Consider the following 19,799-nt stretch of genomic DNA (forward strand, 5'->3'; position numbering starts at 1 on the left):
CATCCTACACAATAATGACCAAGTAAGGTTGTGCGAAGCCTAATCGCTCATGATCAAAATATGATTATGCAAGGAAGGAACTATTGCAGACTTAACACACTAATAAAAAATAGACTTCAGGATTATAAACGGAGAACTTTTTTCTCGCTCAAAACCAATAGCTCTTTTTATTATAATGAAAATAATTTAGTACCCCATATATGGGGACGGGATTAAACAAAAAAATGCTTCACCGTGGGACCTAAACGGAGGAGAGCGGGGAGTATTGCCAATGTTTTAATCCGTCCAGGACCTTCCCTGTTTAAACCCCTTCATTCTGACAGATGGTATAGGACAATGCAAGCATGTACAAATAGACTGAGCTCTTCTTTATTAACGTAAATTATTAATTTGTCCTTGGAACGTGTGTTAAATATTTCATTTAAAAAATCCATAGTGCATATGATACAATATATGAAACCCGCCTCAAAGGTTTACCTATTAATTTCACTATGCTTTCAATCTTTGACACAACCTTACTTTGTCATTATTGAAGACACAGGATTTTCACACAATGTTCCTTGAATTAAGTTATTTTCTTTAGAATATATTTTATGTGGTTGCAGTTATCAGAGAATCTGTCAGAAGGCTCTGTACCCTTTGATGCTGCGGCTGACACTCCCGTACATGAGCAGAGGACTGAAGCGCTGATCAGGATTCAAGACTGTCTTATGTCGCGCTCTGGACCTGAAGCACTTAGTTTGCTGCACGCTGCGAGGTAAGATCTCAAAGCTTGCTGCCATCTGAACCTTGTGGAGGATAAAACGAGCAGATGTGGATCTCTTGCTTAGTGGTCCGCTGAAGGGTCTCAGTTCACTTCATTTAAGTTGGATGGCTAAGTTAAGACATAACCTTATTATTTGATAGACCTTAGATATTTTGGAATATTGTATACTTTTGAGATATATTTTGGGATATTTTTTTGTGGCAATAATTATAGACTGTTTTTCTGGCAACAACATAAACAAACACATGCACACTATTGTGGCCCAAACTTAACTTGCGGTACATATCGTCAAAAGTCTGTAGAATCCTGATTTTACCTGATGACAGGCAAAAGAAATGAGTTAATTACAAAAATACTTTAAAATAAAAAGCCATAGATTGCACTTTATCTAAAGGTTTTGAGATTACAAAAATGTATATAATTCGGGATGTAACACTATCAATTTCTCTGTTAGGCCCAGAAAACCTTTCGTTTCACAGTCATGTAACCACGATAATATTGAGACAATTTTGCTATTGCAATAACACGATATCGATCATATTGTGACATCCCTATTAATAACACTAATCTTTCCTGTGTCTTTTTATATATTAAATAGTCTATTCAAAATTGTGAGTGTAATACATTAATGCTTATTCACATGTTTTAATGTCAAGCTGTCGTGTGTTATGTAAATAAGTGACACTGATGTAAGCTACTGTACATTTTTAAATTGCACAGATTTAATAAAGTGCAATAGTCACTACTTCACTACTATTGAGTACTTTTTAAAGAGCTACTTTTAATTCATACATTAGTTTTGACTCAAATGACATACTATACACTATGCACTTAAACTATACATTAAGAAGAGTAGTATTGTCCCAAACAGAATACTTATCGGTTTTATAGTAACCGTAATCGGAGATAGACACAAATGCATCAAAAAGTATTTAGTTGCAAATTAGAAACACTACTGTTAAAAATGTATTTAAATAAAATTCAAAATACTGCTGTGAAAAGTTGCTTGTAAGTTCTAAAAAGATTCACAAGCAAGTTAGATACACTGAAGAAAGAGATGTCTGTGACGTCTATAGCACCACACAATGTGTCTCGATAAAATGAATTTGTACATTGTTTATTAAATGTAATTTCCATCGGTTTTGTCCAGGATGATTTCAGTCACCATAAGATTACAGCCTAATTACACCGAAGGAGAACTTTGTTCGAGCAGTGTCTGATAGCCCTTCTGTTATGTAAGCGAACAATAAATGTATGGGAACTTTAATTTAGAAAATTGAGAAATTAACAAATCTATAATACAGGAACAGCATTCTTTGTGGAGTCCTTCAAATAAAGTAATTCTTGCTGGAGAAAAGTTTTTGATAGAATGAAAATGTGTATGATAATTAGACCCTGGCTCCATATAGCATCAAAAGCAAACTGAATAGTTATAATGTTTAATAGACAAATGACAGACAAAAAAAGGTTGCTTGTCGGATCAGTTAAAATACCATCTTGCAATGAATGTCAATCTGTTTCCATTAGCCTTTTTTAAAAGTGTAATGTGAATTGAAGTCTTGAGGGCTCCTTACTATTTAAAAAAGTGAAAGTGACATATTTGTCAGTTATTGTGAACCATACCTGAAATGTGCCCTCTGCATTTAACCCATCCAGAGAGTAGTGAACACACGTACACCCGGAGCAGTGGGCAGCTATCACTGCAGCGCCCGGGGACCAAGTAGGGCGTCAGGTGCCTTGCTCAAGGGCACCTCAGTCGTTACCTGCCGGCCCTGAGGATAAAACTGGCAACTTTCTGGTCACGAGTCCGACTCTCTAACCGTTAGGCCACAACTGCCACTACTACTTTTGACAATATTTACTTGTTTTGAGTTCTGCTTCCATTTGTTGTACCACAAGCTATTTAGTATAAATTATTATTGATAGCTCAAATTTTATTTTTAAAGTATACAAATTTGCCATATCAAATATTTGATTCCAAAAAAAGGTTTATTCTTATACCAAACTGTAAACAATTTTGTATGCTGTTATTCGGTTCAATGTAAAATAAATCCAGGTTTTTATATATATATATATAATATACCCTGCATCGATCACATCTCTTGTTCTGTCGTATCAGATCTGTGTGGCCCGAAGGAGACACCTTTGGATCTCTGGAAGTGGGACCTGAGGAGGAACTAGCTCTTTTGAAACGGATACTATTTACTAATCTCCCACGTAAGAAGGCCATAATCTATAATCACTGTCCTGATAATTAACAAATGTCCATAATCAACAATAGTGCACTGTTCATACTTATGCTATGTCTTACTCTGTATCATTTGGAGTCTGCTGGATTTTGTTGTTTGTACCGTCAGGTCCTGTTGATTCTGCTCTGGAGGATGATGGGATTGATTTGGAGGAGGAGGAGGATGAACTGGAGTCTGTCACAGTGTCAGAGTCAGAGTTCAACTTCTTGGACTTCGTTAAAAGGTTAAAGACAATTAATTAGCAATCTTAATTATTTTAAACTGTTAAAAATACTAATATAAATTGTCTAACAATGAGGAACCAAAATACTATAAATTCATAGAATGAATAATTAAAAATTATACTTTCTAAATGTAAATTGATTTCAAAGTTTTATTACTACATTTCAAAACAATCATGAACCTGGCCTTGAACTTACATATGACTTCTCAAAGCTTAACAATCCAATTCAAAAATAAACCTAATAATAGTGGGGGGGGGGATTTTTTTGTTAAGTTTGAAAAAGTGTTTGATATTCAGCATTATTTATTTTGACCAAACCATTGCATGTCATTGTATCTTAGTGTATTTTAAGCAGTTAAATGCTGATTTATAATGAGGTTCAATCTGACATTTTAGGCAAAATTGAGATATTCAAAAAATTTCTGTGACCTTTTGGCCAAGTCCTCACTTTAGATAAATTTGGTTGTCACTCCCACGTTTAGTGCTTAATCCTGTTCTGTACACACACACCATTCACTAATTTAGGTGTGTAAATATGTAGGCGGGGTTAACTCTGCACTCTGCAAGTTGGGCGTTATGATGACAAACTGTGAATGAATCCACCCATAACAAATGAAAATATACAGAACATTCTTCCCAATTTATCCCAATGCGGTCCGGTCAACCACATCTCTCACAACCTTCAAAAAACTACTTAAAACACACCTCTTAGGCGAATACTTGACAGACAAATGAGAAGAAGAAAAAAAAAAGTACACTAACCCTCTTCTCTCAACAGATAGTGGTCTAGCTTTTGTTGAAACTAGTAACGTTGTATTAGCACCTATTGTACTTTTGCTCTTTGTATGATATCGCTTATTGCTCCCCGAACTCTTTGTAAGTCGCTTTGGATAAAAGTCTCTGCTAAATGACTAAATGTTAATGTAATGTAAATGTTCTTGTTTAGAAAATTAAGCATACACTCGCATTAAAGAAATGCATACTGAAACGCAGCTGGCACGCACACGCATAACACTAAGCTGAACATTTAGGTTGGTTGGGGCGCTTTGTGTTTTCTGTCCAAGTATTTAATTATTTAAGTATCTCTGTTCAAAATGTATATTACAAATCAATCTGTTATTTTCATTAATGATGCTGTTAAACATTATAGTGTATCTCGGGGAACTATGAATTTAACCCCAGTAAGATGTGTTCCATGGACTGGTGCCTTGCCGTGGTGGAACAGCATCCACGTTCTAAGCGCTGGCACCAACTTGACCATGTACTGTTGAAGCGTGAGAATTTGAGGGAAGTAACACATTGCCGATCACTGCATTCAGCAGATTGTGACACTGATCACGCCCTTCTACGTTGTAAACTAAGGATGGTCCCAAGTAAGTTTCATTACGCCAGGCCCAAGCCTTCTCCTCGTCTGGATGTTTCTGCAACCTATGTTTCTGCAACCTATGCTCCTGCATCGCATCATGCGTTCCAGCAACTACTTGCTTCCAGTTTTGACTCTCCACCTTCTCATGTGGACATCACGGATGCCTGGCAGCACTTCCACTCTGTTACCACAAAGGCTGCATTCTCCATCTTTGGAAAGCAATCCAGGTCACAGCCTGACTGGTTCAAAACCCACGCCCGCCTCCTTCTACCTGCAATTGACTCTAAGCATTCAGCCAGACTGTCTTACCTGCAGCATAACACTCACTCAAATAAGGCAGCATTGAAGCAGGCATGCCGTAATGTCCAATGGGTCACTAGCACAGCCATGCAGGCTTACTGGAGAACACTGTGTGACCGTATTGAGTCAAGTGCATCCATTGGAAACATCCGAGATGTCTTTGAAGGTCTGAAAGAAGCCCTGGGCCCAGTTCCTAAAAAATCCTCTCCACTTTGTTCCCTATCAGGCGAACTTCTGACTGATTTGGAATCTCAATTGGCAAGATGGGCAGAGCAATACAGCCTTCTCCATGCTCAACCTGTCACAGCCAACATACTGGCAATAACTGCTGCTGTTCCTGAGCTCCCCACCATGTCTGATCTGGATGCAACCATTACCATCAAGGGTAGTCAAATCTGCAATTAAATCAATGAAAAATAACAAGTCTCCCGGAGCTGAAGGCCTCCCCCCTGAGGCTTATAAGGCAGGCGGTGATGTCCTTGCCTCTGTCTTACATCTGGTTGAGATGTGCTGGAACAGTGGATATCTCCCAGATGTCCTTAGAGATGCCAACATCATCATCATCTATAAAAACAAGGGGGACCATGCAGACTGTAACAATTGCTCGCACTATTCTACCACGTCTACAAATCCTTGCTGACCGTATCCTCCCTGAAAGTCAGTGTGGGCTTCGTGCTGGCCGCTCCACAGCAGACATGGTGTTCTGTGTCCGTCAACTACAGGAAAAGTGTATTGAACAGCATAAACCTCTGTTCTTGGTGTTTGTGGACTTGACTAAGGCCTTTGACAACGTTAGTCGATCTGGACTTTTTCTCATCCTACAAAGACTTGGCTGCCCTCCAAAGTTATTGAAGGTGATCATTAAGTTTCATGAGGGCATAAAGGCAACTGTACAATATGAAGGCACTTGCTCTGACGAGTTCCAGATAAGGTGTGGGGTAAAGCAGGGATGTGTCCTTGCTCCTACCCTCTTCGGAATCTTCTTCTCTGCCCTACTTCGCCGTGCCTTCCCCGATGACTCGGGTATCCTTCTACACACCCGCAGCTCAGGTAAACTGTTCAATCTGGCCAGGCTCCGGGAGAAGACTAAAGTATGCCATGTTCTGGTACGTGAGCTGCTTTATGCTGATGATGCTGCCTTTGTTGCCCACTCAGAGGCAGATTTACAACTACTCTGCTCATCTTTTGCCGCCGCATGTCTTGAGTTTGGTTTGCAGATTAGTCTTAAAAAGACAGTTATCCTTGCCCAGCCTGCAACTCTAAACCCAGCAGTATAAACTGATAACACATGTCTATCTGTGGTAGACAAATTCATCTACCTGGGTTCCACAGTTTCAAACAATAATAATCTTGACGCAGAGCTTGACATGCGCATTGGGAGGGCATCATCAATGTTTGGAAAACTAAGCAAGCGCGTATGGCACAAGAAGAACCTCTCATTACTCCTTAAGGTCCGTATATACCATGCTTGTGTACTTAGCACCTTACTATATGCAAGTGAGGCATGGACAACATACAGGGCATCGCCTAAATGCCTTTCATTTTCGCTGCCTGCGTTCCATACTGGGTGTATGCTGGAAGGATCATGTGCCAAACTCTGTCATACTTGAGAGAACTGGTTCCAGTGACATGTACACCATCCTTCGTGAACGCCACCTCCGCTGGATCGGCATATTAATTGAAAGAATGACACTCGCCTTCCAAAAATGTTGCTATATGGCGAGCTGACAAAGGCCCCCCGCAAACAAGGTCGCCCCATCTACATTTTAAAGACGTCATTAAGAGGGATCTTCAGGCCTTCTCCATCAACCTGTATAACTGGGAGACACTTGCAAATGACAGACCGAACTGGAGTGCAGCAATTAACAAAGGCCGTAGGGACTCTCAGGAGGCCTAGAAGTCATTTTTGGAAGAGAGACTCTCAAAACGGGAAGCAGTTTGTCGTACTCGACATGAACGGCCATAGTAGTAGTAGTAGTAGTAAGATATGTATAATTAACGGTGTTTAACCATACCTGTCTTTTACATTTTACCTGGTGCAGCCGAATCAATAATAGCAACAACTAAATACACTCGTCCAGCAGGTGATCAGCAGATCCTATATTATCTCTTAAGAAATATCACCTTCCTGGCCTTGTAAAACCATAGTCTTACTGTAGTACAGTACCACTTCAGTCTTCGTAACGAAATCAAGCAGTTTAAGTGACGTTAAGATGTGATCAATAAACACAAAAACAATTCAAGCGTGAAATACAAATGCAGGTTTATTGACTACGTAGAAGTGGAAACAAACCAACTTACTAACAAATAACAATCACGAAGCAAACACACATGAAATGTTAAGGCAGTAAAGAATGGCAGTATTACATCAGCTAATCACATCTGCATAAACCATCAAGGACAATCTCCTTATTTAAAAGGGGCAAAGCTTAAACGCAGCTATTTAGAAATAGATCAGATACTTGCATTGGCTTTTTGGTGTGCTGGGACAAGTTCTGGTGCGTGATGAAGGTTTCAGAGTCCTGAGGGGTTTAAAGCGAGCAGGTGAGTCCATTGGTTTCTACCTGAGAACCGGATTGGCTGACGAAGGTAGACGAATTTAGCAATGTCTCCTGTGATAAGCTCAGCTAGGGGTGGGCGATCTTAAATCGAAATCGATCTCAAATCGCGAGGATCGTGGTCTGTCATCTAAAACACGAGGAGTGTTCGACATCATTCAGCACTGCACAGACCCATTGGCGAATGACATTGAAGCACCTCGAGAGGAGAGAGCTTTGCATGCTTTCGGATCACTTTCACCCAAGCTGCGAGGACTTACAAGTGCATAAGACAGGGCGGTTTGTTTGTGTGTGACGTTAGTTGATCAGTGGGTGGATTGGGGACAATCGCGCTCTGGCATGGTTCAGGGCACGCTTTAGATGCAGGGCTCTCAAATGCTTTAGATAAAAATCAAACTTTGAATTTGAATTGTCAGTATTCGTCTTGATTTGAGATTTTACTGGCATTTAAATTTCAAATCACCAATTGCATTTTCTTTTTCATTTTGACATGGACAACGCATTATTATTTTGTGCATATTGTGCACGCATTTATGTATAATGAAATAGTTATTCTGGTTTTCGTTCACATTTTCATCCTTTAATTTATTTATTTATTTAAATTAACCTTCCATACATTTGAACTTAAGTGAGTTTTTAATTGAACTGTAATAAATAAATAAATTAAATCTAAGAAAAATTACGGAGATTGGGAAATTACTGGGAAATTGCTACCGTGAAATAAAATTACTTTTCAAAATACCAAAAATCTCTAACATCCCTAGTTGATCATTTTTATTAATCCCTAAAGTGCCAAGATTTATGATCTAAGAGCAAACAACATGCATAAAAGCGCTCAAAAACATGGCAACACTGTAAAAGAATCCTCCGTTGTCACGAATGCCAGTGAAGAATCCGCTGTCGGCCACCGGAGGTCTCACTCTCCCGAGCATTAGCTTTGGCGGTGAACTACATTTCCCAAGAAGCCACATGCTGGGACTGATTACTGCACACCTGATCCTCATCACCAGACTATTTAAACCCTGCCTGTTCATGCACAAATTGGGAAGCCCCTTGTTTGCCCCGGCTGCATTTCTGAGCGTTATCTTATCCTTGTATCGTCTACCTGTGTTTGGACCCTGCCTTGGATTACCGTTAACAAATCTTCTCTGCCTGCCCCTGACCTCTGTTATACCTGGACTCCTACCTCTGTTGTTATCTGCCTGCCTCGGACTTTCGCCAGTTTTGACTACGTTTATTGCTCTGTCTCTGATATTGCTGTCTGCCCTGTTATTTTGATCCACGCCTGTTTGTACATTGAGCCTGCACCTATTTGTAAATAAAGCTGCATATGGATCCTACTCAGTCTGAGTCTTCGTTACATCCGTAAAGCAGCATAAACAAAACAGCTGTATGTCTGTAATGTCAAGTCTTAAGCCAAAAAAATGACAGATACCAAACAGGTTATATTCTTATACTCAAACGGAGACACTAAAATGTTGCCATGGTTACCAGTGTGTCTGTCATCACAAATGCAGGAGTGGCTACCTATTCCATATACACATGGGCCACATACACACTGAATCTAAATTTGCTTTTGGTGCTTAATCCTGTTCTGTACCAACACTCTAATTATCGCGAGTGGAAAAACTACAGGTAAAATACAGATAGTGACAACGGCATTTACAGAAATTTCAGGCAGTGTGTACGGAACCGAACTGGACAACTAGTTGTTAATGACGTATTTAAACGTGCATTACAGATTCGGGTGCCTTTTCTTTATGCCCAGTGCAAGAAAATCAAATGAAAAACGTGCGATTGTTTACCATTTCACGTGTTTTGAAGGGGGCTAGCTGCTAACACTGCTACCCCTGCGGTAAAGTGACAGTCTTGCCTGAAATTGTGGTTGAAAAATCTGTAAATGGATAAGCCCAAAAACTGCTACAACTTGCTGTCTGCTTTTTTAACTCCATAAAGTATCTAAAGCTTTATGAATGATGACCAAACACAAAACATTAATAAATATGAGAACATGGCAACACTGCGAGAGTGCTCTGTGAAGCAACCCTGCGACGGCAAACAAGAAACAACAACTAGTTGTCTCTCTTGGCAGTATTTAGCTCAAAATGTGAAACTTAACCAATCTTTACTGGAAAACAACATACCAAACAGGTTCAACTCTTGGGATTCACATTTCCTTACTGCTGCGGTCAATCAGGGTTATTTAAGTTTACTGAAATGAAAACTTTGAAAATGTTTCTGTTCATTGAAATCAAATCAAATATTGACCTAAACATTTTTGGAAAAACTTAACTAAAGAATTTATTTTAATGTTGCCTCAAAAATAAACTGAAATAAGTTTAAAGCACTAAAATTATAATAATAAACGAAAAATAAGACTAAAATAAAAATGTATTCAGCTTCTATAGCAAAATAAACCAATAAATTCTTAAATGAGAAAAGCATATACACAGTGTGGTGAGGAAGGCGGGACGAGAGCCGTGACGCGGGGCCGGTGGCGTGAGTGATAAGTGCAAGCAGCTGTGCGTGCACCGGTCCCGCATCTTATCACGGAGGAGATTGGGAGCTTAAATGGATGTTCGGCAGGACTGTTGATGAGAGAGGACCGGGACATATGTTTAGTTTATGTATGTTTTATGGCCGGCAGTCTACCGTGAGGTGGCTGTCGGTCAGTTACTTCAGTGTTTGTTTATTTAATTAAAGTTTTCGTGTTCAAATGTTCGCCGGTTCCCGCCTCCTTCCTTCCCTTCTAACGAACTTTGCTACACACAGAAATTTAAAATATTGAAAAAAAAAAATAAAACCAAAATCCGTACACGCATGGAATGATCGTTTGGTGAATTCACTCCCGCATTTAAATATGGTTGTCACTCCTGAAATTTTGCAATTGTGAACGTGTGGTCATTTACATTGTGATGTTTTTTTTCTTAATGTAGTGTAAATTCTGGGACTTGATAGACAAAGTTTTAACTCAAGTGAAATGGAATTAGAAAAACTTGAAAGCTCTGTATCTCATAACTGCTCAGAATGCAGATAGAACCTTATGGATCCAAGATGAGTCATTCTAAATTCACACAGCTTATACACTACTTGACTACATATGACAGAAGGACTATTCACCTTTTGTTATAACTCCGATACACAGGTTTGCCAACCCAAATGTTGTGCGTCCGTACTTCATCCTGCTGCGCTCGTACTCACAGAATTCTGCTCATACCAACCACTGCATCATCCGAATGCTGCATAGATTGGCTGTGGATCTAAAAATGGAAGCTTTATTCTATCAGCTGTCTGTCTTCTGTGTCTTTAATAAGATTCTTGAAGACCCAGCAGCTGCGGTCTATCAGGTGACACAACACACTTTACACTGAAGCACCTATAGATGTAATAGTATTCAGTAACTGAATTCTGTTTGATATCTGGTGAAATATTTTTGTAATTTTGTTCCTGGCAGGAGCTGATTACTTTTGCAAAGTTTGTTCTCAAGCGCTTTTTCACGTTTTCTGCTAAAAACAGCAAAGCGTTTGTGGAAATGCTTTTTTGGAAGAATGTGGGTGTTGTGAGAGAGATGACAGAGGGCTATACCAAAGATGGGTAAGATTCCTTTACACAACACATTCACAACACAAGAAAGATCTGGGGAGGTTTTTTTTCATACGTCCATATTTGATTAGTGAGGGGTCCAAGAAAATAGTCAAGTGGACAACTGAGGAAGATCGAGAACTAAGGGATCTGTATGAGAAGCACAAGGACTCCAGAGGTGAGAATACACACACAAAATTTTTTTATTTGCTTGGTTGGAAGTTTTTGTAATCTCCAAATTTCTGTTTGTCAGTGCCAGATATCGTTGAGACACTTATACCGTTGCTGAGCAGGACCCGTTTGCGGCGAGAGGTGGTTTCTCAGATGGTGGTGTTAGGCTTGGTTGACAGTGTGAAGGATTTGAAGAAGGAGAGGTGCAATTCTAATGTAAAATCTGTAATCTGATATCATTACTGCTTTGAAGTTGCAGCACTTGTCAAGCTGTGTCCGCTTTTTGACATCTGTTCCCGCAGGAAAGGAACTGGTATCGTGCTCTGGACTGAAGAACAGGAGCAGGAACTCCAGACACTCTTTGAGGAGTACAGAGACTCTGATGGTAGTGTAAACGTAGTTCTACAATATCATGAAATTTCAGAATAGAATAGGTCCTAGAGGGCCGCTGCCCTGCAGGGTTTAGTTCATGATAGACCTTGGTTACGTTGCTCAGATCTGTTTGATCGGGATTTGTCCTAAACTCTGCAGGAAATTGGCCCTCCAGGGCATATGCTCTATAGAATGATATGCTACATTTAGCATTTTTATGCATTTGGCTAACACTTTTATCCAATACAATTTACAGTGCATTCCAGCTATACAATTTTTAGTATGTGTGTTCCTTGGGAATCAACCCACAACTTTTCGCTCTGCTAACGCAATGCTCTACCACTGAGCTACAGGACTGATTGATGTGCAACTCTGCCACCAAAACACATGTATACGCAATAAATGTCTTTTTAAATAGACTCTCCACGATGGTGACCTGTGTAAAAGGGTTACATATTATTTTTCTTTTTGGCCTGACAAAGCAAACATACTGTTGTTTCACTTAAACTTAATAGTGCTTGCGAATGCAAAGGATCACTATTATTACTTGTCATTGTAGCATACACAAGTGCTGCAATTATAGATAAAAATATTTTGAGGAAATACAGATAATAAATCCTACCTGAACTGTTGAAGCTAGCACACACAGCTCGACAACGTAAAATATTGACAGTGTAAAGCGGAGGATTATTAAAATATGTTAACATATACGTGCATTAACCGCCAAAGAGTTCAGACTCATGGCGCTTCCTTCACTGTCAGTTTCCCGGGCAAACATGCATTTTGGGAAATGTAGTTGATCCAGGAAACCCGCTGATAACATTTTACCATTGTAAGATTGGTATTTGTCAAATTCAACAACTTCTAAAGTTACAATTACTTGGATTTGTAAACTATTTACAACTAATGTTATCTGTGCACATTGTACAAATGTATTCCCAGTTCCAAATTTAAATCTATTTATCGAAATTCAAAAATAAACACAAAACTTAGCGTTACTTACCAAATCAGGGCTGATGATAAGACGGCGCTTGAGAAAACGAGGGCAATAAGACTGATGAAAGAACTGATGTGGTGGTGGTTTGAAGCGGGGGGATTTAGTGTGCATAGAAAATAAATAAAAACAAATTAAACTGTGTTCCACATCCACACCGGCTGGCCAAAATTTCCCCGCATCAAGGCAAATTCAAGATGGTTGACTCAGCTTTCCTAAGGGAGAGATAAGACCCACCCACCAGAGCGTCATGACGTCGATAACGTCATGATGCTACTGTGTGGTTTCTAAACTTTTTGAGTGTTCCACAGTGTTCCGCATAAATCTCAACAGAGCTCAAAACTATATAGTTTGGTCAACTGCTTAATGACATTTGACTGTTATGAACTTATTAGTTATGAGCTAGTACAACTGTTTGGGATTACAGTGTATAGTGCCTCAATAGAAGTCTAAACACAATCAGCTCAAAGATGGCGGCGCCCACATTTACGCAAAAAATAAGGTGGATAAAAGGCAAAAATAACGTTCTGTTATTAGTGTTAATATAACCGGTCTAACCCCAATTGGTCCAGTGTAATTTCTGTCGCCATAGTAGGAAAAGAAAATTGCAATCACTAACAAAGTTTGACGTTTGCACATGCACTAGCAGACCTCCGTTACACTTCGATCGATCCACATGTTTGTAACTGATGAAGTGAAGTAGACCCCATTGTACCTTTATTGCTAAAAGCCAAAGCTTATGAATACACGTGTACTGAGAGAGGGGCCGACCAATAACAACATCCTGAGAAGCGGATGCTCGCTAATATGGTATCACGACAGACTGGGTCAGCTTTACCAATCAGAGCGTTTCAGAAGGGGGGACTTTATAGAAACTGGAAAAAGTTTATCGTTTTGAGAGAAGAGTAACAGCAGTGAATAAAAGACTTGAAATATATTTAATATAAAGCTTTTTTTGAAACTAGAAACATGAACATCCATTGTTAAACACCAAAAAAACATAATCAAAGCTTGGAAAACAGCCAAAGAACGGCAACTTTAATAATACTATGGTTACTGACACTGGGCTATTTACAAAGTGATGACTTGTTTTTGTACTTCAAGCTAAACTAAGAAAAATCTATGAAATTGAAATGAAATTCATGAAAATGCAATTTGTCAAATTCTATCGATTTAAATTGTCTGTTTTATCCACAGATGTGTTGGGGAACATTTTAAAGCACATCACAGCCAAACGTTCAAGGGCTCGTGTAGTAGACAAGATCCTCAGCATGGGTCTTGTGTCCGACCGAAGGGACCTTTACAAGAAAAGAAAACGCAATGCTCCTGATAAGAAAACAGGAATGGTTTGTCAATTAACATATCAAACAATGCAGAGTTAAGGTCTCGAAAACAAACCCATGTGGCCAAAAAGTAATTATACATTTAACAAGTTCAGTTTCCATCTGTCAGACAGAGGAAGAATTCTTTGGCCTGACAGGAAAGTCTCAGGAGTTGGATCTTGATCAATATGAGGAAGAGGATCATTCTGAGGAAGAACAGGAAAGTAAGGAACATATTAATGTCTCATCTGGTAAAGAACAGAAAAGCAGATCGCAAGGCATTCTGGAGAGAAATCCAAATCTGAGAAGCATAGCTCAGGCCTTACGTCAACAAGGTACTTGAACAGACATGGTCTTAAGGGTTGTTTGTGACTGAAGGCTGAGATGATCATTGATGTTTGTGTTTTTATAGGTCTGTCAGGCCCTGTCCTGTGGCTACAGAATTCACTTAACAGAACTGCTGATGACCGTGAGGAGGACGGTGAGGATATCCCGGTTTTTCTTTTTTCTGTATGATGCATACTCGTCACCATTCCGAATTTGCAGTTTCGGGATCAAAATGGGTCATTATCTAGATTCTTTGTTTTTAAAATTGCTGGGGGAAAGGCTTTAGGATCACGGTGAATGAAATTGAAATGATGCCCATCTTCTGTGGGTAACCATGCCAAAGCTCTAGTCAATTTGTCAGATTGTGTTTCACAAATTGTCTTCCCTCAATTTGCTGGCGAAAACGTCTGTAATCTGTGCAGCTGTAGCGCACAATTTATGTGACGAGATCATTTGCAAAAATGGATAACGCTGTTTTTATCTATTTTCATAAACTATGTTTATTATTGTGCTTTCCAAGTAATATCCTTTAAACAGTTTGGTTATTTTATTCAAATAATAATAACTCAATTAATACGGAAAAATAACACAATAGAAAATATGATTTATGAAAAAGTATCTATTTTGCAAATGAAATCTCGTTCAGTTCACTTCACACAACAGGGGATGCCTGTAACCATAGTGAGAAATTCAAATAAAAAACTGCACATTTCGCAACAAAGTATTGTTTTAAAATAAAGAGGTTATCTGGTTTTGCAAACAAACTCTTCATGTGGTTGTCTATCTTAGACACTTTTAGCAGAACATGTACTATTGTGATATTTGTATCTATTGTACTATTGAAATTTTATCTCTGTCTCTCTGTCTCTCTCTCAAATTCAAATGAGCTTTATTGGCATGACTGTGACCGAACACAAATATTGCCAAAGCATTGGGTATGAACAACATATAATACGAATATTAAGAACAAAGAGAAAAAAAAAGAGAGAATAAACATTGTATATAATTGCGACAATAATAATAAAAAATAATAACAATAAAAAAATATATATATTAAATTACATGTACAAGGATCCAATATAACAGTATCAATACGATTTAGTGTTTATCTCTCATACTATGACAAGAGAACAAGTATTGTGCTGACAGATCAATACATTCCACCATTTCTCCCAAAAGATATGACAGTTTTTCTGCATCATTCACTCTATGGAAATCAGGATAAACATTTCCTATTAGAGTAAAGTACTTTTGTCTAATGGATTGATATTTTTTACATTGAGTGAGAAAGTGAAGTTCATCCTCTACAACACCATCAGTGAGTCTCTGATCTCTGGATGTCCAGTTCTGTCTGTGTCGACCTGTCTCTATACACAGACTGTGTTCACTCAGACGATATTTGGACAAGTTTTCTTTGCCTGTAATCTTTCAGTTTTATCAAGTATGGTGCCAATTTGTAGTCAGTTTTAATTTTCCGGAAGCAAGTTAATTTGTTCACGTTATTAATCTTATTTTGCAAGAGATGAAGATATTCTTCTTGAGTTGTGTTGACAATGTGTCTGAGTTTTGTTCAGGAGGTGCAGTAAAGGATCGCTCTCTGGATGCGCTGTATTATGTCTGAATGCACTATGATGGTAGTTGTCAGGTGAACTCTCAGATAAGTGAAACCAGAACTTAGATGCCCTCTTCTGGATTTCAGAAAGGAGAGGGAACCTCCCAAGCTCTGCTCTACATCCCAGATTTGAGGTATTTCTGTGAATTCCCAGGATGTTTTTGGAAAATTTCCACAGGACATTTTTTGATGGAAAATTTCAAGATGGAAAATTTCCACCGGACATTTGTCCCAGGATTCATAGTTCAGTTGGAATTTGGGGCCCCAGATTTCACTACCATACAGAAGAATGGGTTTGATGACCCCGTCAAAGAGTTTCAGCCACAGTTTAATAGGGAGGTTAAACTGAAACAGTGTTTTTCTGATGCCATAATAAACTCTACGGGCTTTCTCAGCAAGTTCTTTAATTGCCAGGTTATATTGTCCTGAAGCAGAGATTGTCAGACCCAAGTAATTATAGTTTGTCACATGACTAAGAATTGATCCCCCAAGTGTAAAGATGTATTTGTTGTCTGTAAAACGACTTTTCTTTTGAAATATGATTATTTTGGACTTGTCCATGTTTATTGGTAAGGCCCATTCACTCCAGTGATGTTCTAGAATAGACAAACTTTCACGCAGACCTTCTTCATTTGGTGACAATAGCAGAAGGTCGTCTGCGTACAAAAGACATTTAATTTGTCTGTCCTCAAGGGTGAAACCAGGACAAGAGGATTGTTTAAGCTTTGTGGCCAATTCATTGATATAAATATTGAATAAAGTCGGGCTTAGAGAACATCCTTGGCGAACTCCTTTAGACTGTCTAAAATAGTCGGTTCTTTCATTGTTAATTTTGATAAAACACTTGTTGTCCTTATACATGTTCTTTATTACATCATAAACTTTTCCTCCTATTCCACTCTGGATGAGTTTTAGAAAGAGCCCGTTGTGCCAAACCCAATCAAAGGCATTTTTAAAATCTATGAAGCAACCAAATATTTTCCCTTTTTTTGTTTGATAAACATGTTTCTTTATAAGTGTGTGTAATGTGTATATATGATCAGTTGTCCTTTGTTTGGGCAAAAATCCAATTTGACAATTATTTAGACTTTTGTTTTCTTGTAGAAACGCACTAATCGGTCATTAATAATGGAGCAGAAAAGTTTGCTGAGGTTACTGCTTACGGTTATACCCCTGTAGTTATTAGGGTCACATTTGTCCCCTTTTTTGAAGATCGGAGATATTTGACTTTCTTTCCATTCCTCAGGAAAGAGTCCTGATCTTAACAACAAATTGAATAATTGGAGAATGGCATCACTTAATCTTGGGCTGCTATATTTCAACAATTCATTATTTATTCCGTCTGGGCCACAAGATTGTTTTATTTTTAAGAGATTTTATTTTTTCTGTTAGGTCATTTTATGAAATAGGACTGTCTAATAGTGTCATTTGGTCTTTAATGGTGTGTTCTAGTTCATGTAGTTGGGAGGTCAGGTGTTTTTGGGTGGGGTTTGGATCATTTTGTGTATAAAGGTTGCCAAAATGTTCGGTCCAAATATGTGAATCAGCGATGGGAATGTGTTTTTCTATTTAGACTTATTTAAATGGTTCCAAAAGTCCCAAAATGAATTTTTGTTAACTGCTTCTTCAATCATGTTAAACTTAGTGGTCATATGTTCAGCTTTTTTCCTCTTTAACATTGACTTGTATGTTTTAAGGGTGTGGTGATAGAGGGCACGTGTCTGGTGGTCTGAGGGGTCTCTGTGTTTTTTATTTGATAATATTCGTAATTCTTTTCTAGAGATTTGACATTCTTTATCAAACCTGTCACCTTTGTCAATCTCTTTTTTGCTGTAGTGTACTGACTCTATATAAACTTTAGATGTTTCAAAAAATTTAATTTGAGGTCTCACCCTCTTTTGTTCTTGAGTTAGTATCCCATCACGTACACTATGTTTTAGTAAAAAAATCACACATTATCTGGCAAAAAACATCCCAAATCAGGAGCTGATGACTATGCTGCCAACTGCCATCTCTCTCTCTCTCTCTGTTTCAGTGTCGTGTCAGTGTCAGTGTCAGTGTCAGTGTCAGTGTCAGTGTCAGTGTCAGTGTTGTGTGTTTTGTGTTTTGTGTTTTGTGTTGTGCTGGTTGTTGCTCTTTTGTCGTGACAGGACTTGACGTATCTCGCCGTCAGGTTTGAGCTGATGGGCTTTTCTCCCAGTATGTATGAGATCTTGTCCTATTGTTGAAAGTGCTTGAAGTCTTTGTGGAAGTTTGTGAACTGGGGGAAGAATGTTTCTCTGATGTCCGTATAGTTTGGACACGGGGTTAAGAAGTGCAGCTCTGTTTCCACTTGTCTCTGTGTGCAGTGTGGACACAGTCGCTCTTCTCTTGGAGTCCATGTCTGTCTGTGTCGGCCCGTCTCAACAGTGAGCTTGTGTTCACTGAGTCTGTACATGGTCAACACTTTCCTTAGTTTAGGGTCTGATACGCTTTTGAGGTATTCTGACGGTTTATATTCTCTGTTTAATGACCGATAGCATTCATTTATTTACATTTTTAAATTTGTATTCATTTGTCAGACGCTTTTATCCAAAGCGACTTACAAGTAGTTTTTTCTCTGTCTCTGTCTGTTGTACCTGTAGAATGTTTTTACACATTTCTGTTTGCAGGGTCTCAGTTGGGTGTTTGTCCCATTTGGTGAACTCTTGGTTTGTGAGGGGACCCCAAACCTCACATCCATAAAGTGCTATTGGTTCTATAACGGATTGGATTATTTTAAGCCAAATTCCAGCTGGGACGTCGATTTTTATATTCCTTTTGATAGCGTAAAAAGCTCTTTGTGCCTTGTCTCTCAGGTCGTTCACTGCCTTGTTTAAGTTTCCGGTGTTACTGATGTTTATACCGAGATATGTGTAGTTCTGGGTTTGCTCTAAAGGCACGTTGTTGAGTTTAAAGTTGTGATGTTGGTTTTGTCGACTATGCCTTTTCTGGAATATCATAACTTTGGTCTTTTTAAGGTTCACTGATAGCGCCCATGTTTGACAGAAAGTGTGCAGGATGTCTAGATGTTGCTGTAGACCCTCTTTTGTGGGTGACCGCAGCACCAGATCATCTGCAAACAGAAGGCATTTCACTTCAGTGTCTAGTAGGATGGGACCGGGTGCTGGTGACTGTTCTAAAGCCCGAGCTAATTCATTAATGTAGATGTTAAATAGAGTAGGACTCAGACTACAGCCCTGTCTTACTCCACGACTCTGGGAGAGGAAGTCTGTGTGCTTGTTGCCTATTTTAACTGCAAATTTGTTATCCGCGTACATTGATTTGATGATGTAGGTTTTTCCTCCAATGCCGCATTGAATAAGATGAAGGAAAAGCCCCTCATGCCAGATTGAGTCAAAAGCTTTTTTAAAGTCAACAAAGCATGAGAAGAGTTTTCCTTTATTTTGGTTGATTTCTTGGTCGATTAGAGTATGAAGGGTATAAATATGATCTGATGTGCGGTATTTTGGTTGGAAACCGATTTGGCATTTTCTCAGAATGTTTCTGTCATTTAGAAAGATGGTGAGTCGGCTGTTTAGAATGTTATAGAAGAGTTTACCTAAGTTGCTGTTTACGCATATTCCGCGGTAGTTATTTGGGTCGAATTTGTCTCCGCTTTTATGGATTGGGGTAATAAGACCTCGGTTCCAGATGCTGGGGAATATACCTGTATTAAGGATGGTGTTTAACAGTTTAAGGATGGCGAGTTTGAATTTTTGGTCTGTGTTTTTAATCATCTCATTAAGAATGCCATATATTCCGCTTGCTTTTCTGGATTTAAGTTTGCATATATTATCGCATAATTCCTCTAGTGTAATTTGGTAATCTAAAGGGTTTTGGTAATCTTTAATAGTTGATTCTAGGGTGCTTAGTTTGTTGTCAAGGGTAGATTGTTCGTGGTTGTTGTTTATATTACTAAAGAGGTTAGAGAAGTGG

At 38.7% G+C, this 19,799-nt stretch overlaps 1 protein-coding gene across 1 annotated transcript in view; it reads left to right on the top strand.

The window, feature by feature from the left end:
* Window positions 1-19,799, top strand: part of timeless (timeless circadian clock) — a 128,922-nt gene that overhangs the window by 81,216 nt on the left and 27,907 nt on the right. The window contains exons 15-25 of the mRNA XM_079483180.1: window positions 606-757; window positions 2,886-2,983; window positions 3,124-3,238; window positions 10,608-10,809; window positions 10,917-11,056; window positions 11,137-11,222; window positions 11,298-11,418; window positions 11,518-11,600; window positions 13,779-13,927; window positions 14,034-14,238; window positions 14,316-14,384. Coding sequence (XP_079339306.1) covers window positions 606-757; window positions 2,886-2,983; window positions 3,124-3,238; window positions 10,608-10,809; window positions 10,917-11,056; window positions 11,137-11,222; window positions 11,298-11,418; window positions 11,518-11,600; window positions 13,779-13,927; window positions 14,034-14,238; window positions 14,316-14,384 — 1,420 coding nt within the window. The remainder of the gene's footprint in view (window positions 1-605; window positions 758-2,885; window positions 2,984-3,123; window positions 3,239-10,607; window positions 10,810-10,916; window positions 11,057-11,136; window positions 11,223-11,297; window positions 11,419-11,517; window positions 11,601-13,778; window positions 13,928-14,033; window positions 14,239-14,315; window positions 14,385-19,799) is intronic.

This window comes from Barbatula barbatula, assembly GCF_947034865.1.
Source record: "Barbatula barbatula genome assembly, chromosome: 20".
NCBI lineage: Eukaryota > Metazoa > Chordata > Actinopteri > Cypriniformes > Nemacheilidae > Barbatula > Barbatula barbatula.